General features: G+C 47.1%; 1 protein-coding gene across 1 annotated transcript; it reads right to left on the reverse strand.

Annotated features, from left to right (window-relative positions):
- BMP3 (bone morphogenetic protein 3) lies at positions 1 to 27,739 on the reverse strand. Its single transcript, XM_045997244.1, has 3 exons — positions 27,415 to 27,739; positions 10,957 to 11,867; positions 1 to 4,135 (listed from the first exon to the last, which is right to left on the reverse strand). The coding sequence occupies exons 1-3, from the start codon at positions 27,737 to 27,739 to the stop codon at positions 3,944 to 3,946; spliced, it is 1,428 nt and encodes a 475-aa protein (XP_045853200.1). The 3' UTR covers positions 1 to 3,943.

The raw sequence follows: 27,739 nt of genomic DNA on the forward strand, positions 1-27,739 counted from the left end.
TTCAATTAAGCAATTTTTATTTTTGTACTGTATAATGAAAAGCTCTCCACTATTGGAGGAAAATGATACAAAGTCAGCAAAGCTTTTCCATCAGTAGTGACGTGTCTTGCACAGTCTCACTGCGACATGTCCCATTAGTGAATTTGACTAAAGAACCAAATTTCACTTTGCATGTAATAACCATAGTAAAAAGAATTTCTTCTCACCATCTAAGGATGAAAATTACCATTATAGAAAAGCAACAGTCATTAAATAAATTAAAAGCATCTTTAAAGTTTTCCCATATATATATATATAAAATATATATATTTTAAATTGCCATCAACTGTACAATCATTAAATTCTGGACTAACACATTTACAGAAACTACTGTGAAAAGCTGAGGGAAGGTTTGGTTTTTAGAAAAGGGGGATCATTTAATCACCTATAAACTACATTAAAATATGATTCTCCAGGGGGAGAAAAAGCTATACAGAGAAGTCAGATTTATCCAAGCTTTCTTATTTAATTTCGTATCTAATCTTACACATCACATGTGCATAGCTATTCTTTAACCCAACCTTGATTCAAAAAGAAGTAACTAACCAGATGTTAGTTACTTGTTAGCATAGAGAAAAGTGAAAGCAGAAAGACTAAACCAAATAATGTAATTATAGAAAAAAAATCGCGGCAGGCGGGTAATAGTATTATGCACGTAGGATTATCTATAAAAATATTAAGCAGGTGACAAGAGTTGTCCCAGAAATATTGACGTAAAAAATCTTCTTTCAATGAAGAAATGATCGTCAGTTAATACACAGCCGGGTGAACGTAAAAACGTATCTGGAGGATTGTATTCCTGAGACCTGGGGAGTCCAATCTTCCAGCTGAAATTCCACAGTCCCAAATCCTGTAAATTATATATTACCTCATCGTTTACAGGAAGATATTTTGAATATACTATATTGACATCAGCAGCCCCTGAATATGAATTTAAGAAAAGTTATTGACAAAAATTTCATTTTTTAAGCGACTGTGTGTGCCTGTGTTGCACCCAGGAATGGGGGTTGGGGAAGAAGAGGGGGAACAGGAGAGGGAGAAGAGGGAGAGACAGATGCATGATCTAAGAAATGTCATTTCTAAACCCCTTCTCACACCATTGCCATTTTTATACCAGGAGATTTGTAAAAAGCCTATGTAAAAATTACACATGTACTAGTACCTAAGAAATTGTGAAAGAGTCACTCAATTTTCCAACTATTTCAAGTAAACTTTTACTAGTTAAAATATCATTTATTTTAACCCCTTTGACTAAAAAGAAATCTTCATTTTGGAGGGAATAAAGCTTTTCCTGCTTCTAGCATAACATGTCTTCAATGTGGTTGTCAAATAATGGTCACAAGGCCATCTAGAAATAACTAACTAGTGGTCAAAGAAATATTTTGATTACTGAAAGACTACCACACACTTTAATTGTGTTGTAATTCTGTTATATAAACTGCTACTTAAAATAAAATCTTACTTAGTTCATACTCATGAATTTTTATTATTTAGAGGCTTTTCTGCCATTGTGGCATTTAATCTGTAAAAGGGGTCATCAATTAAAATTAAGAAAGGTAACAAACCGACATCAGAGAAGAGGGCTGAAAAATAATGCTGGAAACTGCTAGAGGAAAGAACTAAATGTAGAATTTCATCATTTCTACCAATGAAAAAGAAATCTTTACTGAAAGATTGGATGCCCAGAATAGGGTAACCACATACCGGCTCACTTCTATTATATAATTTTGCTTTCAACCTTCTGATAAAGTTTATTAAAAGTAATTCCATCACCTGCCTCACTTCAAATATCTAACATAGCGCAGCCAGAATAAAAAATGAACTAGGAGAAATCACAGTAACTCAGGCCCCAGAGCTTGACTTACTATTCAGAACGAGTGTTAATAGAAGTTAATGGAGTTAATAGAAACTCACGCCGACCTCTGTGTGTTCCAAAAGTGTCAAAGAACTTCTGTTCGTGGTAATCTTTGAATGGATTTCTAATAAGTTAGAACATTAGAAATACAGCTGAAACCACAGAGAATTCCATACTCACTCCCAAACACTGAAGACGAGCACGTTCTTGCGTTTGGTTTATGAGCAGACCCGGCAGTGTTTTATCTGCCGGTATCATCCATTCGAGGAAGAGGTGTATGAAACAGCCAGTATCATACGCCCAAACAGGGAGCATCAAAAAGGCCTTCTAGCTCAACTAGTCAACCTCTTCATTGCACCATGAGGATGCTGAAGACACGCAGTTAACACAGTGCCTCTTACAAAACAAATGCTCCGTAAATATGCATGAAACGATAGACCAAGATCGGGAGCTACAGGTAGAGAGAGAAAACCCCACGTCTTCTGACAGTTCGTGGTCTCTGAGACAGCTTTGTTGTCTCTAATCAGGTGAGACTCGAGACTCAACTAAGAAGACAGTGAACCACAGGCGTGACATCCTCACCAGCCCATGGTCTGAAGACGTTTTTGTCCGACACGGAATATAGCGGGAGGATTTTTGAAACAAGTTTTCAATGGCAAAGTATGAGAGGACATTTATGACACACGAAAGTGGGGAGAAAAACAAAGTGTCTATATTTGACTTCCTTCTTTTTGGTGAATGATGTTTAGTGAGTCTGCTAACGTACTGACTTCAAGGCTGAGCCGATCCACCTGAAACGGTGCCTCGACCTGATGTGGCTGAAGAACGACATCCCACATGTGACTCTGATTCATTTATTTAAGGAAATCTCCAATATTCCATCTCAAGCCTTGGTGTCTATGGATTACTTGACAGGAAGTCAAGGCGTATCCAGAGAAGTACAATTTTAATCAAATGTTAAAAATTCAGTTGAATTTTTGTTTTTGTTTTTGTTTTTAAAGATTTTATTTTTTTACCTGACAGAGAGAAAGTGAGAGAAGGAACACAAGCAGGGGGAGTGGGAGAGGGAGAAGCAGACTCCCCACGGAGCAGGGAGCCCGACACAGGACTTGATCCCACGACCCCGGGATCACGACCTGAGCCAAAGGCAGACGCTCAAAACTTGAGCCACTTGGGCGCCCCTCAGTTGAATTTTTGAATTCAGTTTAAAAGAACAAATGAAGGAGTACAGAAGGGGAACCCCCCTGGGTTTCTGAAAATTGGGCTGCTGCTTCCCTTTTCTCGGAGACAATGAAATGAAAACAAGTATATTTCAAACTGAAGGGCCGGGCCAGGGGGTAACACACAGCTGATGCTCTGGGATCACTCTCTCCTTCTTGGTAGAGTTCTCATAACTGAATGGTGCTTGCCAGAAGCGAAAGGAAAAAACAAAGAATCCCATGTAGACTGAATTATAAAACCGTGCGAAGCAAAACTTCCTACAGAAGGGCCGGGGCAGCCGGCAACACACCCGCCTCCGGACACCTCACTCAGCACACACTCTCCGTCATCCGTTCACACAGGACACATGGAGGACAAACACCGGCCAACAAGAGTCTTAAACGTTTCTAAGATAAACATAAACGATGACTGGATAATTGAGCACTCGCCGAGTCGCTCAGAAATCTAGGGCGGTGAGCCTACTTAGAGATGAGTGAAAAGCTATGGGTGTTTCCCCAACCTATTTTCAAAGCCCATTACAAAAATAAATCAGTGTGTCCTCTAATAGCTCTAAAAACAGTCTGAGTGATCTTTTTTTGTGATTTTTTAAAAAAAAGAAGTAAATGTCCACATTGACTAAAATCTTGCGTTGAGTTACATTCAGAAAAAAGCCCAGTCCGTTCTCCTTGGTGGGAATCATCCATCCCTTTGCTCGTTCTCTTTGACTCTAAAAAAATCTTTTGGGGTGAAATGCATGGGCAGTGCAAAAACAAACAAACAAACAAAAGACGGGGGTCCATTAAATAAAGTCCTGACAGAATTAAGCATTCGCACGCGTTCTCCGCCAGGTCATCTGCAAGCGCAAGACTGTACCGTCATGTTAGGGTACACTTTAAGCACCACGTTCTTATTCTCGTCGAAGAACAGGATGCTGAGCGAGGACATCTTCTCGGGCACACAGCAAGGCTCGGGGATTCCGGGCACGACCCCCACGGCTCGCACTATGCTCTGGATGGTAGCGTGGTTTGATGGCTTCAGAGACTGGAAAGAAATGGAGAAGAACATGGAGGTTAGCGGGAGCTGCTTTGCCACCGTCCACGCGGTGCACACGACGGCGGTCCTACAGCGGTGCACACATCTGTCACGCCGGCTGCACGCGTGTATCCGCGCCAGCTGTGTGTGTCTGCTGTCTCACGTCCTAACAACCACGACTACCAGTGTTTGTATTTTTCAGTAAAGAAGTCGCTCGAAAACTCAAATGACACGTCTAAAGTCAAACAAGTAGGAGTGACAGGGAGAGGATTTGAATCCAGTTTTCTAAACCAGAGTCACCTAATGAAACACAAGCTGGTCCCCGCACGGGGGTTAACCCATCCTCGATGTCTTCAGCAACAGGGTCGAGGAACACCCCATTCGTTCTCGTCTACACTCCCGTAGATACATGATCGCCCCTGCTGTAGGGCTTGACACCGCGCTGTGAAAACACACCAAGCATCAGGGAACATGGATCCGCTTGCCAGGATGGACCGGCGGGTCACCGCTCTGCTCTGTGATGCTTGACCTGGCAGGGGCACGGAGGTGACGACGACCACCCCGCTGGCCACTGGGGGTCACTGTCGCTCCATGGGTTCCGACTCCAGGCGGCCGTGTGGAAATGAGTTTCATGGGGGCCAAATCCTCTGGGAACAGGGGCCCGAGGTTATTCAGTGGGAATCGGAAGTTGGACCAAAGGTGCCTGGTGAAGTCTGCTCCTGGGAAAATGCCGAGTGGGACCCCCAGCACCCACGTGACACAGGACTGTCACTCGGCTCCGTCCGGCTCTGCGGCGCCCTGAAGGACAGCCCCTGTGGGGCGCAGGACATGCAGGCCTCGTCAGAGCGCTGCAGGCTTCAGGACGGATGCCCGCCGCGCCGCACCCGTTCCCCAACGTCTCTTTTAGGCAGGTGAACCCAGTGTTGTCTTAAATACATTTAGAAACAGAAACTGGGCAACTTGCCAGAGATCACATGTCAATTCAGAAGTGGGATTTGGGCCAAAACTCTGGGTTTTTAATTTCAAGACTTTGAGCCACGTTTCTCATGGCTGAGAGGGACCTCTGAGTTGGTGTTTTAATTTCAACCTCCTAAAAACTTCCATATGACAACTTCAGTAGGTTAAGGCACATACAAACCAAGGGAGAAGCAAATAATACCGAAAGCTGGCATACGACTAGAAGAAGGAGGAGGAGGAGGAGGAGAAAAGTAAAAGGATTATTTTTGGCAGAGAAAGGGCAAGTCCGATTTGTCTCACCCCATCTTTCAACTTTAATGAAAGAAATTATCCATATATGAGACTTTAACTCTACTGTGAATGGGCATAAATTATTTACATATGGTCTGAATGGTGAGCAACTGTTTTTTTTTTTTTTTTTCCTCTTTCTTCCTAGAAACTTTAAGTATGTGTTGGAAAGGATTATTAACTTCAATTCGCTTTGCAAAGCTAAGTATTCTCCCTTTAAGGAAAGGAAGTCTAAGTCGGATATCGTGTGTCATGTGTCTGGCACATCCGTCAACTGTGTAACTGGTACAAACTGTAACTGTTGTACCAGAGAGACCCATAGTCACTGTTTGTGACTTCATCGGTACTGGTAATTTCCAAAGAAAATTTTGCAGCGACCCACTTTTCTCTACTGATTTATTCTTAAGACTCAGTGATCCAAACAGTCTATGATAACACCCCAAAGAGTTTCTTTAAACCATAGATTTTTCTGACATCATTATTCTGTTATTCTTAGTGTTTTAATGACATTTGCAATATTGAAATTTCATATGAGGTGGATCTATTTAAGCAGAAGGGGTCTCGATTGATCAAAACTGCTGTGTGTTTCTGGTCTCCCGGGCCTGGGACACAGCGTGCTCTGGACACTGAAAAAGTACTTGTTAATTGGACAAAATACTTACAAGAAATAACATGCTCTCCATTTTACCTATTACTGTGGAAATCGTTCCCATCAACAAAAATAAGAGGTTCTGTGCAAATGACCCAGAGTAGATATGGAAAATATTCATGGGTGTTTCCTAGGAAAATTCCTGTCCTTTTTTTTTTTAAGCTCTAACTCACAAATGATAGATTCAGAAACTATGAGCAGTCTCCGGTGGGCTCGCTGGAATTTAGGCACAGGCCCTTGATGCCGTGTCTTATCAGAAACCTTCCATTTGATAGGGAGTTTCCCCCTGTTTCTTCACTACAGAATCCTCTGATCAAGCTGCCTTTACTGGGAATCATTACGTCATGCACAAAAGATCCATGCAGTAATTGTTTTTCTGAAACAGGTTGCCAGTCCATAATATTTGTTTTTTCTTAGTTCAGATCATCCTTCTCATAACTCTCTTTGTGTCACTTAAGAAATCTGTCAGTTTGTGCTCTCTCCCTCCCTAGTCTCTGCTTTTTTTTTTAAAAGATTATTTTATTTATTTATTTATTTATTTATTTATTTATTTATTTATTTGTCAGAGAAAGCAAGCAAGCACAAGCTGGGGGAGCGGCAGGCAGAGAGGGAGCAGCAGGCTCCCTGTGCAAGGAACCCCATGAGGGACTTGATCCCACGACCCTGCGATCGCGACCCGAGCTGCAGGCAGACGCTTAACTGAGCCCCCCAGGCGTCCCTCTCCCTTGTCTCTGTTTTCAATGAGAGTAAAACATGACTTTAACATCAGTCTAGGGAATTTGGTCTTGGATAACCTGGTACATCAAGGTGGAGGGGTTTTAGGTCATTTTATTCAGGACCCGAGGTTGGCATTGGAAACTTGGGAAATTGATTGAGGGTGTATCATTCTGAGCTCATTAAATGTGAATATCTTCTTTATTGAGGCTGTTTGGTTCCAAGTGTTTCGCTCCTTCACTGCCTAATTCTGCGACTCGGCTGTTCTCCGCACTCGCGCGTTCCAGGCAAGAACAGCCCCGTCCCTCCAGCCCCGCGGGTTCTCTCGCGTCCGGGTCAGCAGCAACGGCTCCGTCACTCATGTCATCTGCAGGCTCTGTTTCCATCTCCGCTTCGCGGGTGAGGGCGACGCAAAGGCCTACGACGGGGCTTGAGCTCGGCGGCTATTTGTCATGTCATGTCATGTCATGCATAATTCCAGTGGCCTCGCCCCGGGAGCCCAGACAGGCTGTAGGGGCTGGAAATCAGAGAAATCCTCACGGCCCTGCCTGGGAACGAGACCTGCCGTGGTCCGGCCGGCACCTGCTGAGCCGCGCACGAAGGCCGCGAGTTCCATTTGATTAGGAATGCGTTAGCGAGGGACACTGTGTCATCTGCCCAGAGCCCTCGTTCCTGACCGGGCCGTGGGGTTTTGCTCTGCGCGCTTCCAGTCCAGCCCACATGGGTGTGATCGCCCAGAAACGATCTAATTGGAATCCGTGGAAGGGCAAAGCCTGGAATTTGGGAAAGGCAGAACACAGCTGTTCTGCATTACAGAACAGGTTGTCGACTTTTGCAGACGAGGAGCCGGCCGTGGAGAGCAGGCTTTCGCTCGGGAGGCTCCAGGGAAGGAGGGCCAGCGAAGGAGTGCGGCCTGGGAGGACGTCTCTCTGGGGCAGAGTGTGTATCTGAGATCTTCGGCACCTTCGCGAACCCACATGGGCTCCTCCAGGTCTGGTCAGAGACCTCGTTCTCCCCAGGGGTGCGGACCCCTTTCTTACAATCATTTGCTCCGGCGACCGTTCTGGAAGCTGGGCTGTGACAGAGACATTTATCAGTCACCCCCCATGCAGTCGCTTCCTACGTGCGGGTCCTGCCTCCTGGCCTTCTTGTTCCTGCACCACCTAAGAGCCATGGAGCCTGGAAGGCCGAAAGGGCCCTGCTAGGAAGCCTTAAAAGTGCAGCAGATCCGTACAAGGTGATGAGAGACAGAGAACGCCACGTAGCAGCCAAACTTCCACTTTCCACTTGGCAAAGGGAATCCACGCGCTTAGAGAGAGAGCTCCTCACTTATCCCTGTGTCTCCCTGGAGTTCGGATGCCATTCCAAGTCTGGACAAATATTATGATGAGTTCAGTTGCTGCAAGCAGGGCTGCCCTGGTTTCTACGACTCTCCAAAGGACTGTTCCTGGAAGAGCTTACAGGCTGTTGAACCTGCAGGGAGAATCCTATTTTAAGCTTTGTGGTGTTTAAAAAGGGGCTAGAAACGTTTAAGAAGCTTTTTCTTGTCTTAACATCTTTTATTCTCTTGATCGTTTTCCCTGTTTGGTCTTTCTTTAGCCCCTGTATTTAATGTTCTGTTCTCCTCGGTCTCGACAATGAGGGTTACTAATAATATCAACAGCAAGCATTTACTGAGTGCCGACTGTGTACAAGGTGTTTCATTTCCCCACGGTTGTCATGATGGAGATACTATTGTTTTTATTATGTACCGTTGTACCCATTTCAAAGGTGAGAAAACTTAAATACAGTTGCCCCTTATACAACATGAGTTTGAACTGCATGGGTGCACTTACATGTGAATTTTTTTTTATAAATCCAGTATTGTAAATGTGTTTTCTCGTATTTAGTTTTTCTAAGCATTTTCATTTTTCTAGCTTACTTTATTGCTAAGAATCCAGTACAGAGTACATACAACATAGAAAGTACATGTCAATCTACTGTTGATATTATCGATAAGGTCTCCAATCAACAGGAGGCTGTTAGTAGTTACGTTATGGATCAAAAGTTATCCGCGGATTTCCGACCACACAGGGCATCAGGGCCCCTACCCCCCCGCCATGTTGTTCAAGGGTCAACTGTGTAGAATATGAATAACTCCTCCCCAAAACCATAACTGGTAAGAGGTAGAGCCAAGATTTGAGGCAAAAGGATTTAGTTCTCAATGTGGCTACTCAAAGTGGGCTTTGTGGCCCAGCGGCATCAGCAACTGTCAGGAACTCTACTAAAAATGCAGATTCTTAGGCTCTATGCTCAGAACCACTGGATCAAAACCGACACAGCCCCAGGCAAGCTGTAGCCACATTAAGGTTAAGCAGCCCAGCCAGGAGCCTGTACATTTAGTTGTTCCACTGCACTGACACACTCAAAGCGATCTCTGTTGCTCTTAACTTATCCCTCATAAGCTTTTAAATAATTATGTTTTGGATCATGGAGACCGTCCGGAAGATCTACAGAAGCAACTGCCTGAACAGTCAAGGCAGGCGTAACCAACAGGAGAAGGGGGTCACTGTTGTGGAGTGGCGACTGGACCAGGTCTCCGGAGGGGGGAGTTGAAAACTCACTGAAGAGCTCCACATGGTCAGGGCTCCCTGGCTCAGGAAGGAAAATCTGGAGTCAGGAAGGAAAACTCCTTCCCCAGGCTACATAGAAGAAGTTACAGTGTACGAGTGTGAGAGATTGTTTGGAAAACTCAGTCACCCTGAGTTTAGAGACGGATTTGAATTTGTTCCACCTCTCAATGCCACGAAGCAACCCACACTGTAAAAATTCATCACTGTTACATTCTGCGTCTTTGTGGTGTGTTTTTAAATGCTTCCCTAGTTGGAACAGGTTTTATTTGATCAGTGATGCAGTCTTTATGAATATTTAGACAAAATAAGGCTGTTTATATCATAGTAAATGTACATAATCCTTACTTAGTGCTCAGATTTACGAAACACGGAATCAGCAAAAATCCTCGGGAAAGACAAGTCTTAGATGTAGAAAGCTTGTCCTTCTGGGGTATTCTAATAAGAAAACAGGGATTTCAGTCAAGTTCCTTGCCCTGAGGCTGACACCTGGCCTTGTTCAGACAGACCTTCTACATGTGCTCCACTGAGCAACCCAATGATCATGGGACTAGGAGCACGAGAACAGGAAACGTTAAAGAACTGTAAGCAGAAGCTCTTCACTCTTGGAGGCAAAGGATTTTTTTCTCCGTTATTATATAGCAGCAAAAATTGAAAAAAAAAAGAATAACAAAAAACCCAACTCTATTCTTTCTCCGAATTCTAGTCTTACTGCCCCATTTCACTGTATGTCAGAGATTCAAACTGTTGGAAGCCAAGAATAGAATTTCGGCGATAAGCTTGACTGAAGGCCAGAGGTCACCACTGTCTCTTCCTAACTTTCGACCCAAAGACAGAAGAGTCGCTGGATGTGCTGTGCAGGTAGAGGCGGGACTGGGAAGCTTCTGAGAGTAAACGGTTTAGGATACTGAGGACTGATGGAGTAAATGGTTGAGGATACTGAGGATCGATGGGATAAAGTCGTCTCTGCTGGTTTTGGAAGAGACACAGGTAAGCTCTGACTGGTTGCAGTAAGTTTGGGAAGAAACTTATAGGGTGAAAATACGCTACTTTACATTCCTTTTTTGATGTTTACTAGGGAAGCAGATGAAACAAGCTGGATTTCATGGGGTGAGTTCACCGGGCCCAGCCTTGATCCCGACCCTGGTGGGGTCAGCTCATCTCACACAGGAGACCACTCGTCAAGAAATATCCTGCAGGAGCATCACTCCAATTAGTCCTTCCCCGTCCCTCTTCCCACGACATCTAGTCCTCCCTGACCATCCCGTCCCAAACCAGCCTTCTGTCCCTTGGGGCTTGTGCCTGCGGGCGTAGAGCCTCACAGAGCTGAACACGCCACATCCCACGTCCCTCAATACACGCCGTGTTTGGAAGCAAACGAAAAGCACATTTCACACATACATTTTCCCTCGTATCCTTCTTCATACCAGTACTGACGTCGTGTTACGGTAACAACCATTAAGGAAGAAAGAAGCCTGACCACGACCGCCCGGTACGTGCTGGGATGCAACCAGTGAGTGTCCGGACCGGCTTGTAAATGAAAGCACACGTTCCGTCAGCGCGTGTCTCTACTCTACCCAAGCAGGAGGGACAGGACAGACAGCGAGGGCTACCTTTGGCATGGGGAACTGGCAGGCTCCGGAGCAGTAGTAGGCATCGAAGGACTTGGGGGAGATGATCCACTCGCTCCAGCCGATGTCCGCAAAGTCCACCTTCAGGTACCGCCGGGCGCAATTCCGAGGCTCGGTCCACTGCTTCCTTCGGGCTTTCTTCAGGGTCTGCTCGTCAAACCGGAGCGTCTGGCTCCTCTGCTGAGGTCCCTTTCTCTGTTTCTGTTTATGCTTAGTCTTCTCCGGGGCCTGAGTCTGAAGGGTCTTGTAGGGTTTTCTCTCCTCCCACACCCCGTCCTCCCTGTACTGGTACTCGGCCCCAGGGAGCTCGTTGTTCTGCAGAGGGAGCAAGACCCCAGCCGAGCGCTTCTTCCTCCGTCCTACGGAAAGGGCAGCCCTGATGTGGCTATCCAGCGGGGGCACAGCTCTGCTGGGGAAATTACGGTGTCCTTGTAAGCTTGAGACCACACTCTCTGGCTCAGAAATGGCAGCATCGTTTGCATACACCAAGATATAAGGCTCGGGGGAGGGTGATATCTTCTTTGGCAGCGGGTGTCCTTTGGAAGTAATGTTAAATCCTATGAGGAACTCCTCATTTTCCTTGGCTTTCCTCAGGACTTGAGTGATGTCTTTAGACAGCCAGGATCCCAAGTCTCGATGAGATTTGGCGACGTCTACTGAAAGATGACCCAGGAGCTGACTTTGGTTTCTGTCGGATTTAAGGATCCACGCAGAGAGATTAATCTGCAAGGGTTTTCTCTGGGCCTGCTGTGAGCCTCCTTGGGACACGGGACAGCTCAGGCCCACGTCTGTCAGCTCCCCGGCATAGAAGTGCAGGGTGGCAGATAAAACGTTTTCAGACTTGGTTAGAGAAGTCAGGTTAAAAATGTGCAGCCCCTTGCTTCCAAGGGTTCCTAGGGAGGGGAAAAAAAAAAAAGAATTAACAGGAGTAAACAGGACCCCTACCTAACACCTAACACCACATACAAAACGTAACTCAAAATGAATGAATGACCTAAATACAGAGCGAGAGCCATTACGTTCTTAGACGAAAACATACAAGCAAAATCTTCAGGGTCTGAGATTTGGTGACAGATTCTTAGATAATGACACCCAAAATATGAGCTGCAAAGGAAAAATAAATAAATAAATTGGGAAGATGGGTAAGCCCGACTTCATCATGATTAACGAAATTTCGTGCATCCAAGGACATTGTCAAGAAAGTCTGTCCAATCTACAGGAGGAAGAAAATATTTTCCAATCATACACTTGATAAACTGTGGCACCCAGAACATACAACTGACTCGTACGACTCAACGCAGAAGGCCAAAGACACCCATAAAAAACGGGCGAAAGCACCAACTAGACACTTCTCTGCAGAAGATCTCTAAAGGGCCGATATGCACATGAGGAGACGCTCCACATCAACAGTCACTGGGGAAACGTAAGTCAGAACCACACTGAGGTACCATCTGACGTGCTCTCGGCGGGCTGTGGTAATCAGAACCACAGTAAGTGCTAGCGAGGACGTGGAGGAAAAGGAGCACTTCTCCTGCTGGCTGAACGGGAAACGCTTCCACTGGTGTGGAAACGTCTGGCAGGTCCTCCAAAAGTCAAACACAGAACTACGATGTGACCCCACAACGCTACTCCCCTGCAGCCCAAAGAAAGGAAAACAGATACTCGGCCAAGTGCATGCAAATGCTTACCTGCAGTTACGAGGTCACAACAGCCAAAGCGAAGAGACCGGAGGGACGGCTGAACGACAGCGCCGTGTCCTCGCGGGGGATACTTATATTATTTATCCATAAAATCCATATTTATATATTATATATAACATATATGTATGTTTATATATAATGATATAAATATTTGTTATTTATCCATAAAAGGTAATGAAGAACTGACACATGCTAGAACATGGGGGAACCTTGACAACATCACGTTAAATGAAAGAACCCAGACACAGAAGGTCACAGATTGCATGATTCCACTGACGCAGGATATTCAGAGCCGGTAAACCCGTGGAGACAGAACGCACCGTGCTGTTTTCCAGGGACTGGAGGCAAGCCGAAGGGGGAAGAAGCTCTTATTGAGTGGGGGGCTTCATTCTGGAATTAAAGAGCTATTCTGAAATAGTGGTGGTCGTATAACAGTGCGAAGGTCCCACATGATGCAGAACCGTCCGCTTAGAAATAGTTAACTTTATGTTATGTGAGTTGCACCTCAGCTAGACAAACAAGCAAAAAAAGATAACAGGAATAATTTTTAAAGCTAGAGAAAGATTTGGGGCTCTTGGTGGCTCAGTGGGTTAAAGCCTCTGCCTTCGGCTCAGGTCATGATCCCAGGATCCTGGGATGGAGTCCCACGTGGGGCTTTCTGCTCAGCGGGGAGCCTGCTTCCTCCTCTCTCTCTGCCTGCCTCTCTGCCTACTTGTGATCTCTGCCTGTCAAATAAATAAATAAAATCTTTTTTTTTTTAAAGCTAGAGGAAGATTAAAGCAAGGATGAGCCATGTTTACTAATTTGGTTTTTGGTTTTTCTTTTCTTGAAGCACCACGGATGTGTAGAAGTTGTAACTCCGCAGTGAACTTCCCGCCATGAGAGCTCAGAGTTCTGGCCCTTCGTTAGAATACGACGGAGAACCAGTTCTATCAACCCGGCCCGGGACTGTAGTAGCGTCTTATCCGTGGCAGCGGACAGCCTACCGGTTCCAAGGACTGGTGGCATTAGACTCACCTGGGTTCAAGGAGGCTCAGCTGCTTCGGGCAAGCTAGCGTCCTCGTTCACAGCACGGAGACCACACCTCCCTCTGCTCATCCCGATTCAATGAGATGCGGGAGAAGCAGTTCAGGAGGCGCCCAGCACGGGGTTCTTCGATACGAGTTCTGACTGCGGTTAGTGCCGCCGGACTGCACTACGGGACCGTACCGTCTCCCCGCCTCACAGAGTTTACGGTGCAGAGTGAGGGCTGGTAAGCTAGACCACACAGGTCAGTATTCAGGTAATTCATGGGAAACAATGAGCCACACATTCAAATCATCCTAAAGAACTAATGCCCTTGTAGAGCTTGCCCGGGGTTTGCGACATCCCAAGAACGTAAGCGTTGAATCTCTTCCATGCCGCTTGATGACAATGATTGAAATGGCTCCATCGTGTTTTAATCCTTCAAACATGAGAGAGCGACAGAACAGCAGAACAAGAGATTATCAGTCAGGGCAGAGGCTGGTTCCTTCTCTTGAGATCGTCTACCAAGTCAGTGTAAGGCTGCGCTTCGACTCAAGAGCACCCCGTCCCGGGATCCGTCACCAGAGCCCGACCCTCCTCCGTGCACGTGTTCCTTATACATACTGGGTTCAGGAACATACACGCGATCCTGAAGTTATGGTCCTGATCGGAAACATACTTCAGTAAAAACAAAACATTTTTATAAAGACGTGGAAACGTAAAACGAGTTCATGGAGTCCCCAAGCCCAAGGGACGTGCGATGGGAACACATTTCACTCACTTCTAACACCGTGTGGAGGAAGAGCAGGGAACTGCCATTTCTGCACGTTTGCACAATCCACGACACCAGGACAATACTTTGCAGACCTTTATGACAGAGCCGCGGCATCAGGGCTGTTCAGAGACTCCTGCCTTAATGCACAGCAGCCCCTGCAGCACGTGCTTTTACCCAGATTCTCGTGGCAGATGGGAGCTCCAAGTGGAAGGAGGGAAGCCTCTGTTCTGGGTATGTGGCAAGCCAGCGGTCACCCAGCACACATCCTGGCGGGGAGAGCCGGAACTACAAGGGATCTGGGGGTGGTGTCCTAGCGGGTAAGGTAGGAGTGCTCCTTCCCCCAACGTTTTGGTTTCAAATGTTTCCTCCTCCTCGAAAAAGAAAAAAGAGTTTCCTTCTTCCAAACATGTTTCCAGACACCTTGTGACCTGCTGTTAAGCAGCTCCCAGCCCTGTGTCTAATCTTCAATATCCTCTGGTAAATGCTTCAGAGTCTGCCCCACTGCCTCTGGTGGTGCTTTCAGCGTAGCTCGGCACACGATTTCCAAGTCCCACCGCGGGGCCCAGGCTCAGCGCCACCACACCCGCTCGCTGTCCTGGGCAAGTAACCCAAGCTCCCTAAGTCTGGCTGCTCCTTTGGGAAAACAGCCCAATAGCATCAAAGGCAGGGATGTGAGAATTAATCAACTGGGGGCAGGGAAAGCACCTTGCCCCCAGGGAAAGCTCTGGGAGGGCTCGCTAGCCGGCACTGTGCTGTCCAAAAGGGTCGCCACTTACGGCTGGACTGAAATGCGCTGCAAGAGTAAATTACACTCGGGATTTCAGACTCAGCTCAAAAAAGAATATAAAATATCACATGACCAGAGGTTTACATGGATCGCGTGCTAAAATGACAACACTTGGATGTCTTGGGTTGAATATTATGATAGTGTGATTTTATTTATTTTATTTATTTTTTTTAAAGATTTTATTTATTTGACAGACAGAGATCACAGGTAAGCAGAGAGGCAGGCAGAGAGAGAGGAAGGAAAGCAGGCTCCCCGCGGAGCAGAGAGCCCGATGTGGGTCTCGATCCCAGGACCTTGGGATCATGACCTGAGCCGAAGGCAGAGGCTTTAACCCACTGAGCCACCCAGGCGCCCCGATAGTGTGATTTTATCATAAATATATAAGTTTGGTCCTCATCCCATGTCTGGCTCAGAGCTCCTAAAATCCTTGGTCATTCCCAAGAGCGCCACACAGGTGCCTTTTGTTATGTTACTGAGGCAAATTAGAGGACCAATAGGGAAAGGGGTTGGTTGCCAGGGGACCAACCCCCAGATTAGAGGGTTGAGGCTTTTAGCCCCATCCCTGGTCAGGGAGGAAAGAGGAGTGAGAGATGAAGCCCTCCCCAAGGACTGAAACTACCATGCCTGTATTATGAAGCCTTCTAAAACCCCAAAAGAATGGGGTTCAGAGTGCTTCCATGTTGGTGAACACATGGAGATTTGGGGAAAGCAACACACCACACCGGGGGAGGGCATGGAATCTCCGCACCCTTGCCCCACACCTTGCCCTCCGATCTCTTCCATCTGGCTGTTTCTGCATCTTTTTAATATAAGCTGGTAACCCAACAGGCTTCCTGAGTTCTGCGAGCTGCTCTAGCAAATTAATCAAAACCGAAGGAGGGGGTTCATGGGAACCTCTGATCCGGACCCACGCTCCAGGTGGCGATCTGGGCTGGTGAGCCACATCCGAAGTGGAAGGAGGTCCTACGGGATCCGACGTTATCTCCCGGAGCCAGAGTCGGATTCTCAGATACCCTGCTGGTGTCTGACAACTGCGTGTCGGTGTGGGCCACTTCGGACCCACGTCACCCACACCAGAATCGGGTGCAGAATATTTTCAGTATAATAATATATGATTAAAATTAATGTCACTGGTTGCTTTTCATATTTTTAAATGTGGCCACCCAAAATTTTTAGTTACATATGTGGCTCACGTCTGTGGCTCAGATTACATTTCTGCCGGACAGTGGTAGTCTAGGGTAACTGTCGCTTTGGTAGTCATATAGTCCAGAAGGAAAGAAAAAAAAAGGATCTTTTTTCCCCAAGTGCAGAGAAGAATTAGGATTTTGCTGAGCATGAATCCTCAAACCAGAAACTAAGTTGGGCAAAAGAATCCCTTCTTGGAATGCAACAGGCTTTCCTTTACCAAGAACATTAGACGAAGATAATTTTGGTCATTGCTTTTGAATTTTCCCTCCAGCTGTGGCTAATCGGTTCAGTCTGCAGTCCGAGGTCTAAGACTGACAATCCGCTCAGCGACAGAGTTGTAAGAGTTAACGGGCAGGTCAGCAACAGTGCTTTCCGGCGTAGCGGCTCCAGCCATGGCTTCGGTTGTGTCATTCGTGTGACACACAATTGTGTAGGACACAAGTACATCCACTGCAGCCAACAAAGACCCAGAACCAAAGCAAAACAAATGCTCCGCTTTAACAAACCCGAGTTGAACATCTACGAGGCGCTGGCCCTGGGCCGGGTCTCAGGCCGTGCCAGCGTCCACTGTGGTCCACACTGGCGGTGGACGGAAGGGGGAGGCACGGGGGCTGAGAAGCAAAATGGGGGTAGCTGTGCCACAAGGATCCTACTTGCTGTCAAAGGTGGTAACTACGTTCTTGGAGCAGCAGCAAAGCGAGCATTTAACTCTGCCAGAGTAAAGGGAAGACGCACACAAGGGGAACCAGACTTGTAAGAATGAAGGGAGACAGGGCTGTTGGGGGCGGGGAAATGGAAGGAGCCCATCCTGGCAGCAGGCAATGCTGCATACCCAGAGGCTTTTGCATAGCAATGTTTCCTGTATTTTAAAGAGAAATTTACTACGTCCTAAATTAATCTAATCCTAACAGACATCTAAGCTGCCTACATTCAGAAAAGGAACGGCCAACTCATATTCAGCGCCGAACTCGAGGTCCCATTTTCTCAGTATGCCCAGCACGTGACATTTGGCCGTTCCTACCCAGACCGGGGGGCGCCGTATCCTGGCCATTCTAGGTGACCTCCTCTCCCACTCTGGCTTAACAATAAGCTAGAAGTCTCAAGCATCCCGCCAAAACATGTCTTGACTTCTCCAACCCGCACTATGTTTGTCTTCTTTCCCCTTAAAGTACTCAGTTTCTGGGCGAGTTAATACTCTTTGCCTCCAGAGGACCCCACAAATACGCAGTATTTACAGAGGAAGGACACGGGAGTAAGAGAGTCGTGAGCAGTTGAGCAAATGAGTACAGAGAACTACATAAGGAGACGGACACCTCCCTGCAAAGGGACTTAAGTGATAACATCTATTGACTTATGCTCACGCTTCTTATTTGACAGATTTTGTCAATTGGCTTAACTCTCCAAATAAGACTCTTCACATGTGTAAGAACAGGAGCTTTGCAGGAGGCGTCTCTGTTCTCCGGGATGGTACCGTTTCCGCTACAGCTCTGGTATCGGTGCATGGAAAATGCCACGGCTCTGGGCTCTGAGATATCCCGATGCATACCTGTTTGGAATTACTGCAGTAGAAACCCGAGGGACACCTTCTGATTAATAACAACGAACTGACATAATGTAACAACAATGGTGGGTTTTACCAGGTTGAAAAACAATCCCGTGTGCATTAGCAGGGGTCCGCAGTCCTCGGGTACGAGGAGACATTCACCCGCCGAATGACGTCTGGGGCCGCGTGCTCATTCTGAACGCCCTCGTTCGGACCGGTTCGTTGGTACAGGAGAGAGTAGGAGCCAAGATGATGAAGGGTCTGGAAACTCGGCCTCACGAGTTTGAATTCGGTAAATAGAGAATGCACGGCCCGGAGGAAGAAAACAAACGGTTTGCGGATGGCATGAAAATTGTTGACAAATACTTGAGGGGCTGAAGAGGGGGGATCCCAGGGTTGTTCTTTCCAGGGTCAGAGACGAGACTGAGGCCTAAAACAGATCGGTGCACGGAGGCAGAATCCAGACGGGTACGTGTAAGGAATGACTTTCTAAGTGTGGAGTATGGCCGTGAGATCCGTCTGGGAGACTGGGCTACCTGAGACCGTCCTAATTCCGATGACTACAGGAGGATAGGGAGGGCAGCAAGGATGCACTGGGTAGCAACCTCGCAGGTCACTCGCCAGGAACAAGGCTTCGTTTTCCAGCTCTTGTTCAGGAAACGTTTGACGCTGGTACGGCGACCAACAGGTGGTGCTGTTTTCTCGCGGTTGCTGGCGCAGGCCCGCTCGGGTCCGCCTTGCTGGGAACGCGTCCCGGCCTCTAGTTAGGATTTGCCACGGCCATTACCCTCTTATTTTGACTTTTCTAGAGTCAAAGGATCTGTGACTTGGAAAGGCTTCAGACGTCAGGTGAGTCTCAAGTTACCCTCCTCTCTGCACACCTGTCAGGACGTGGCACCTGCCGCCGCTTCTCCCTGCAACAGCTTCGTCCCCCCTGTTCTCCTTGATACTCCAGACTTGGTTTTTTATGGCAAAGGGGAGGCCCCACCTCCTGAGGTGTGCTTGTCATGCCGAGGCACTCCTTCTGTGGGAGCCTGGCCTCTACCACGATTCTCCTGGCATCCCTGCTCCTTCCTACGACCATAAACTCCTTAGAGAAGATCTGCGGTGACTTTATGGGACTCCGCAGCCATAAACATTGGGCTTAACTCTAGCGCCTGCTCAGTAAATGCTTCTTTCATGAATAAACAGACCGAGTCCGACCTATCCACGTAGAAATGCAAAAAAATGAGGCACCTGCGAGTTAACATGGATTTTGGAGAGGAACCAGCTCTTCTCTTGACTGTACAGACTTTTCTCGGAGTTTGATTCATAGATAAAGGCAGAAGATTTATTTGTTTTCATCTGAAAACGAAGCACCTGAGCCCACTGAAACCAGGGACACAGTGAGGAGACTCTAACTCAGGACCGGCCCTGCCCTCATCCCGAGCGTTCAGCCCCCAGCCCGGAGCCGCTGGGGTGGTGCCCAGGGAGTGGAGATATGGAAGTTCACCTTCGTGCTGGCCCACACAGAGTGTTTTCAAAGGGAATTAGAACACACAATGGAAAGCTTTTTATGTAAAGTCTGACTTTAAAACAAATAGACTAAATGAAATCTTGATGATTAGTTAAATCCCCAGAAAGCAGGGAAAACATTTTACTCATACAGAAAATATGTAAGTCGGGACAACGCTTTTTTCCCCTACTTCTTTCTCCAAACAAAGTACAGCTGCGAGAAATGCCAGGGCTGCCCAGGAAAGAACCGAGCTCACCCCCAGTCACTGGCCGAATGCTTGCAGATTACCCAGTCGAGAAGGCGGGATCGCTCAACCACCTTGAACTCCCAGGCAAGGCAAGATAGAGACTTCCTAGCTAGAACACAAAGTCATAGAATTTGGGTTTTCCTTGCAGAATGCCAGTCAAATGACTGAGTTTTCTGGAATTTCAAGACGGCCATTCTCTAGGTCCAGAGTATAACGTAGCCAAGGATGATCTAAGGTATGTTCATCCGTCAGTTTATCTACTCTTAGCCTCCGCCTAAGGGCATTCCTAGATTGTGAGCTCTCGGAGGGCAGACTCCTGTCCCAATAAATCGTTGAGCTCCTAGTACTGTGCACGCTCTGGCATATTTATATTCTGAAAAATGTCTGTCAGATTTGTTGAGTGAACAACCATGTAAACTTACCAGATTCAAAATGTTTCCTACTTAACACCAAAGTGAAAATACTTTCACGTAGTTCCAACTTTCCAAAGTCAGCAGAAGCCCTTCTTGGGGAGAGGTACCGAATGGCATTTGCTCTCAGTTCGTTGGAAAAACAGCATCATTAGAACAGGTGTATGTGGAGAAGACTGGTACTGAGACTGGACCTACACATGGTAAAATGCCTCATGGGAACTTCATTCATGGCAAGTTGATTTTTTAAAGTTTGTTTTTAAAGGATCTTTTGGTTGGCGGATAGCCTTTCCACCATCTCTTCTTATCTAGTGCCCTGGACATCTAATTCTGCTCAACCAAAATATTTACTGAGTCTTTGCTCCGGGGCCAACTATGTCAGGTCCTCGGAACACAAGGATGAAATGAGATAGGCTCTTCGTGCTTCATAGATCCCTGTCCCATACCCTCCTTCCACCAAATCTGTTAGGCCCCAAACTCTCTGCAGCTATGGAAGGAGGATTAGAAGTCTTTATTAACTTCCTTTAAGTCCACTCTAGAGAAAAAACTGCCATAAAGATGGAGATATACCTTCTACCATGAGAGAAGCTTACCATTATGGAAATGAATAAAACATTTGTCCACAGAAAGGCCCACAAAAGTGCCAGAGGAGATCAGGACTTACACATTAATCAATCCTAGATTTCAGATGCTGGTTATAAGATCCTCAAAACTCGAGGGACATGGGCTTGACAAGTGTGTCTCAAACATGTGTCCATCACCTTGATGGCTTGTGAAAACAGAGATTTCTGCGTCAACCCCAGAGTTTAACTTGGATGGTCTTGGTGGGCTGGAGAATCCCCACGAAGCTCCCCGGTAATGCCGATTCTGCTAACCCAGAGATTGCACGTTAGAACAATTCACCTCAAGAAATCACTCTACAAAGGTGCCGCCGTGCTCCATTCAGCCGCCAAGGTCAGGGCAGAAACAGTAACTTCTTCAGTGTGGGTTTGGGGCATCCCAGATCTTATCACAAGAGGATTCACATTGGTGCTGAAATATGATCCTTGTGTTACAAACAATTACACACGGTCAACAGGTTAGGTATGTTTAAGGTTTGTGGGAAGCTGGAGAGAGATACCGTTTACGATATTAAGAACATCTCATTCATAGCGAGCGTCCAACTGTTTCATGCATTTTCACATTCATTTTCTTAGTCGAGTTTCACCATCCTTCTGTGAGACTGGAACAGCAGGTGTGACTTGATCACTTGACAGATGAAGAAACGGAGTCTGGCACTACTCGAGTTCTTCATTAATTAGCGGTTCAGCCAAGATTCGTCATTAGGTCTCTTAACTCAGCCTCAGGGAACAGAACAAGTAAAATACCAGAATCTCTTCTTTACTTGAAAACCATTTTCCTTCACACATGCCTAAGTGTAGCAGTTACACTTAGTTCAGGTCATCGTTAGCTTGATTCCATGGGCGGTACTGGTTTTAAAATACGCTTTAAAGGAAAACGAGTAAGACCATGCTGGGTCTCAGTTGTAAAACCGGAAGACTGGACGAAGGATCTTGTATTTCTACAACTATCAGATGTATTTATTTTATAGAAAGAACATTTAATAGAATTCACTCAGTAAAGTAAGACGTACTTACGGACGATGGTCATACGGTAGCATCAGTTTGTTCAAAAATTTTATTCATACTGTGCCCAAATAAAATCTAGGCACTGCGTTTACTGTGGTTCTCAGGAAATGACGGTCTTAAAGGTAGGTCCATCACTGAAGGAGTCAGGAAACACACCAGGCTCAATGGGCTCCATGACGTAGGTGCTTAGGTGTTTTAAATGAATGCATACCTCTATGCCTTTAACTTGCCATCCCTAAAAAGTGTGTCACCCAAAGTCCTACGTCAGGTACCAGTATGCTGGGACACAGCCACTACGAGCATGTGAAGAGACCAGCAACCTTGTGCATTTCTAAATATACTCCCTAGCTGAGTGCTCTTCATGTACACTGTCGTCATTCCTGCTGTCCAGGGGAGCTATTATCCTGGTATACGTGTGTCCTTTGATTGATACTAGGTCAGTGTTTCCATGACATGATTCTGTGTTCATGGGTTCGTAACCTAATCATTACAATGCGCTCTGATTTGGAGCTTGGCAGGGGGACGTTCAAGCTGAGACTGTGGTGATACCAAACTCATTCCCACTACCCCACCAAGATCACGTTATGAAGACACAGATTGCTAGGATGTGCAAAGTGAATAGATGGGAAAACCACCCAAACTTGGGAGGAAAGTTCTGATGCAGCAAAAAAAGAACCCCTCCTGAGTAGCGACGAGAAAGTATATGCAAAGGTGCTCCATAATTTTCACGAGGCTGTTTGATAGGAACGATTTTTATTGTTCTCGTAAGTACAACAAACTCGGGTGTTTTAGAAGGGATTTGATAGGTGTCTTGAGTGTGTCTTTCATCAAGATATTAATGGTGATAAGACAAAGTGATGTGTATGATCTCCAGTGAATTCCTCCACAAATAGAGCAGCTTTTCTTTGAAAGCAAAGACTAGCTGTGAAATGATGAATATTAAGAAATAGAGGATTTCTTCCTATAGAAGAGAACAGTGGCTGAGAATTCATAAAGAAACTGAGAGAATGGAGATTTAATGACAGAGAGACTCTACAACTACAGTCAGAGGAGTTTAAAACATGAAAGCAGGAAGGTGGTCCAGCACCCGTTGGACCCAGGTCCACACAGGAACAATGTGAGTAAACATCCTGAGATAGGTGCTCACCGGGAAGTGAGAAACGAGACGGTTCTCAGTTGTAATATTTACTTGAATTTTGTATATCTTCCGTTTCTGAGAAATTAGGAAGGCACTGAGCCACCGTTTCCTCAACTTGGTATCTTAGAACCACAATTTTCTAAAATGCTCTCAGGGGGAAAATGATCCACTCTCCAGGGCACTCACTAGCATTTAAAGGCCCTGAAAGTTCCCAAAGCAAGTAAAAATGATCGTTTTTTCCAATCCTGTTTGACCATGGGACTCAATTATACATAACACCTGTTAACATCTTCCAAAGACCCCTTTCTACCAAAGTTTCTCCTAGAAAATTAGACTAGACTATCAGAAATAATAGGTTTTGAGATGAGCTCACTATGTTTGAAAATTTGTCTAGTAAATACATTATGACATCCATTTCTTCTTCCATGCAAGGAGGGGTTGAGACCGCCTTCCTTGAAGCCTCTCTTTAAATGCAAACGTGTACCACTCCAAAATGCCTGAGAGCAGATTTGGCCTTCATGTCCCTATTTAATTTCTAGAGATACCTGAACGGGGCCAATCAAACTCTTACAGAGTTCCACTGCTTAGATAAAAGGAATGTAACCCTCCTAATATATTCTTAATTACATATATATTATTGATGTATAAATATATCCTGAGTGTATTATCTACTTAGGGGACTTTTTAATTGACCCCTATCGTCCCTTGGTGTCTTTGAATGTGGCTAACTATACTAAAAAGCTAGATTTAAATGAATTTTTCATGTAATTCATTTTCTTTTTCTTTTTCGTTCATATGGATAATCAAGCATTCATGGCATTATGGATTTTTAAATGTCAGAGATTGTAAAGCTCCCTTGCCTGTTATAGTAAGAACTTCATTAGGGGCTGTCCTATATTGTCCTATATTCAAAGGGGTGTGTAATTCAAAGGAGCTGCACACCCAGCTCCCTTTCCAAGATGCATGGTTGTCCTTTGAATGAAAACATTAGATAACCTGGGTACTCGTTAATTTCAAGCCTAGTTTCTGGGTGCCAGAGATATTAAGGTAACTGTGTTTTAATAAAGTCATTATAGTTCCTTGCCATTAAACCCATCAAAAATAATGTTCGCTAGGCGCCTGGGTGGCTCAGTGGGTTAAGCCGCTGCCTTCGGCTCAGGTCATGATCTCGGGGTCCTGGGATCAAGTCCCGCATCGGGCTCTCTGCTCAGCAGGGAGCCTGCTTCCCCCTCTCTCTCTCTCTGCCTACCTCTCTAAAAAAATAAATAAATAAATAAATAAATAATAATGTATGCTCACTGACCCGTGTATCTTACAGGATGCTCATTCTGCCCTCAGCTCTATCTTTTCCAAAGCCTTATATGTTCGCCTTACCCTTCAGATACACATCAAATGGTAATCTTTCATTTTTAAAGAGTTTCGGTCACCTTAGGAAAGACTGTCCCTTCCTCACTGAATGACAAGATTCACTTTACGGCCCCAATTCCTCAATTTTCTTTTACCTATGAAGTCTGTGTGATTTTTTTTAAAGTGACAAATATTCACAGAAATACAATCTTTTTGTAGTTACATGTCATACATGAAAATAGTGATCCTTTCCTAGTAAGAACGCGTGTGCTTTAATCACTTTTCCTGAGGAAGTTAAATTTATGAGTAGGAAAAATAAGAGTGAGTGAGTATGGGAATGATGAGAAACTAACGAGCACAGAGTATGCATCTTCAAAGATCAAGCCAGGAGAAGAGCTCATGTAAAATACTCTTCTTTTATTACAAAGTAGCCCAGGACACCTTAAACTAAGATGAGAATAAAAGCTAATTTTGTATACCTCTTATCTTCCTTCAAGACGGTGTATTTTTATACAGCTAACCTTCTCCGTCATCGACAGTTTTGTAAATTACCTTTACGAAGGGAAGATAAAACCCATCTTTCTGTAAGCCCTCACACATCACAAGGAGACTGAGGAGTGTTCCAGACGTCGGGTTTTGGCACACCCTCGGCATAGCACGGAGGGAGGGGAGAGGGGTCAGCAGAAAGTGTACTTAGGATCGATGCCACCCGCCATCAAGTAATGGTTTAAGTAGAAAGTAATCAGAGGGATACCACAGCAGCTCAGTTTCAACCAAAGATATTCTAGGTTTTGAACAATAAATAATTTCCATCAGGTATGTTCCAAGGAGCAAACAGGGCTCAAAGGCTGGAAGTCAGCCCGACAGGCACGTGGAAAGTCTGCCCCGTCGGCAGCCACCCCACATAGCAGCAGACCACCTGACCCTCCACGAACATTTGTAACGTGGCTGCTGCAGAGAAACCCATACGTTGTGAAACCTAAACACCACGGACTAGAAGACACATCTGATTTATTAGAGCAGACGGCATCTTTCATCTACATCGAAACATACGTCACAAGACAAAGAGTGTTATGGAAACGCTGATACGGATGAAGGAGAGGGACACACGTGAAAGCCTGAGCACCTTCCTGAAGTCGTGCCTTCCTGGAGCCAGGACGGCCTTATAATAAGGGCTTTTGAGTGTGCTAGTAACCAAACACGCTTGGAAAGGGTCCAACACGAACCACCTCTCCAGGAGTCTCCATCCAATGCAGTAACATGACACGTAAACGTCCACAAAAACCAGTGTCTACCTTTGATGAATAAGTCATTAAGACCGTCTCTGGGATGCGAAAGGGATGACTTTTCTTATCAGGGCACACAGCCTTGTATACATGCTTCAAGCTGCAATCCATCATTTCCAGGGAGCTTATGGCCTCCTATCAGAGCTTATCATTTGCGGGTGTAAGACCCGTGAGGCTGATAAAGGACCCTAGAAATTACAATGCACAGAATGAGCCGAAGCCCCAAAGAACAGGGGCTGCCTTATTCAAACCCTCACCCATCTCCCACGCGTGTTGCACTCGGCCTCAGACAGACGGACAAACAACCAGGCAATGGGTGTGAGCGAAAAAACTCACATTCCATCTCCCAACCTCGTGATTCAGACTAAAAATGAAACTTGTTGATACGAAAAGTACTGCTCGTCTCTTGGGTGCTTTAGCTACTCCCTGGGAATATCACCGAAAAAATGCTGGTCAGAAGAGCGATCTGAGCGCATCTTCATGGCGGCCACCTGCCTTCCAGCCCACGTCCTCCCGATCCCTGCGGCTCCCACACGGAAATAAACAGGGCATGCGCTGGTGTGGTCAGCGCTGGTGTGGTCAGCGGTCAGGACAGCCTCCTGGAGGGGCTGGCCGACTGTGGATAACCCAGAGAAGCTTTCTGTGTCCTTCGCAGAGGGCAGCCACTTACAGAGTATGCTCAGGCTTTTAGGAAGAAAGTGAAATCTGGCTCAGCTCCTCTGCGTCAGGAGCATAACTCACATTTACTGTGAGTATCTTCCGGCCTGGGGCTCGAGAGTGTATTCACAGGGTCAGCTTAGGGCTTTCCTTGATGGAAGCTTTGGTTTTCCTTTTTTCCAGGAGTCCTACATATCAAAGCTGGGGGAGATTTCTTTCCAGTGACTCTGACAGAACCCAGAGAGGGCGAGGCAAGGCCTCCTTCCTTGAAGATTCTCGGCTAGTTTTCAATGCTTCACTGGAGGCTTTGCAGTTACATTTCCCTGTGCCGTGACTGCAGTGAGCAGAAAAAGCCCGATGTGTCCTCAAAGCATATAAGCGGAGTCAGTGTCCAGGGAAGTTTCCCTCAAGCTGTTGGCACAGGGAGGCAGGCTGTGCTTAGGTTACTGGCTTCCCCACAGGGGACGGGAGGAACCTTGTTAAGCCATGAACTTCGGTCCGCTGTGATCTGTGTTGAAAACGCGATGAGCAGATTTCCCTGGCAGATTCCAGAAGGTGCCTGGTCCACCGCCGCCCGCCCCCACGCTCCCCCAGGGGGACACAGGCGCAGCACCCCCGTCTGCCCGGATGGGTTTAAGGAATCGGAAACCGACCACCTGGGTTAGTCACCAAGGGACTGTCAGAGTCCCTTGTGACTCTGAAGTGTCCAAGTGAAAGTGTCCAATACGGGAGCACAGGGGGACGCGAGTCAAGAGGGGCACACGGTCTGGAGAAGCGACTGTCTAGAAGGCGAGGGGAAGGCGTCTGGTTCGAGGGTGACTTCCCTCTGGTGCCTTGGGGTTGGCATGAAATGACATCTGCCTTCGGGACAACCTGGCTCTGGCCCAGCGCGGGGAACACCCGCACGAGGCGCTCCGGGGTGCGCAGACCCCAGCGCAGGAGGGCTCTGCGGGGCGTGGGGTAGCCCCTGCCCCCTCCCCGGGCCCTCCATTCAGCCCACCCTGACCTCCTTGGTGGCTCTGCAGATCCCCCTCAGTCCGGGCTCTAACCGGGGGGGCTCCTCGCTGGCCGCACGCGGGGTGCTTGGGGGACCGAGGGCGCCCGGTGGGCCAGTGCGGAGGCTGAGGAAGCGGCTCCGGGTGGCATCAGAGAGCGGGGGGCAGGCGAGGAAGCTGGGGGGTGTCCCCGAGAAATCCGGGCGGGACCGCGGAAAGGGGGCGCGCGGGGCACTCACCGGCTGCTCCGGCTCGGAAGCTGCGCACCGTGTTGCCTTCGCGCAGCGGCCGGGGGCGCGGGGTCCGCGAGCCCCGCTCCGAGGACCCGGGGGTGCGCTCCGCCTCGGCCGTGCCGCCGCCGCTGTACCGGTCGTAGAGCCGCAGCATGTGCGCGGACACCCGGTCGTGCGGCCGCAGCGCGGGGCCCGGGCCGGCACCTGCCGCGCGGTCGCCGGTCGCAGCGCCGCGGGGCTCCGGGACGCTCTGCCTCAGGCGGTCCCCGCGCGCCAGGCCCGCGCAGAAGCAGCCGAGCCACAGGCAGAGCAGCCCGCGCGCCCCGGCCAT

This window comes from Meles meles, chromosome 2 (genome assembly GCF_922984935.1).
Source record: "Meles meles chromosome 2, mMelMel3.1 paternal haplotype, whole genome shotgun sequence".
In the NCBI taxonomy this organism is placed as follows: Eukaryota; Metazoa; Chordata; class Mammalia; order Carnivora; family Mustelidae; genus Meles; species Meles meles.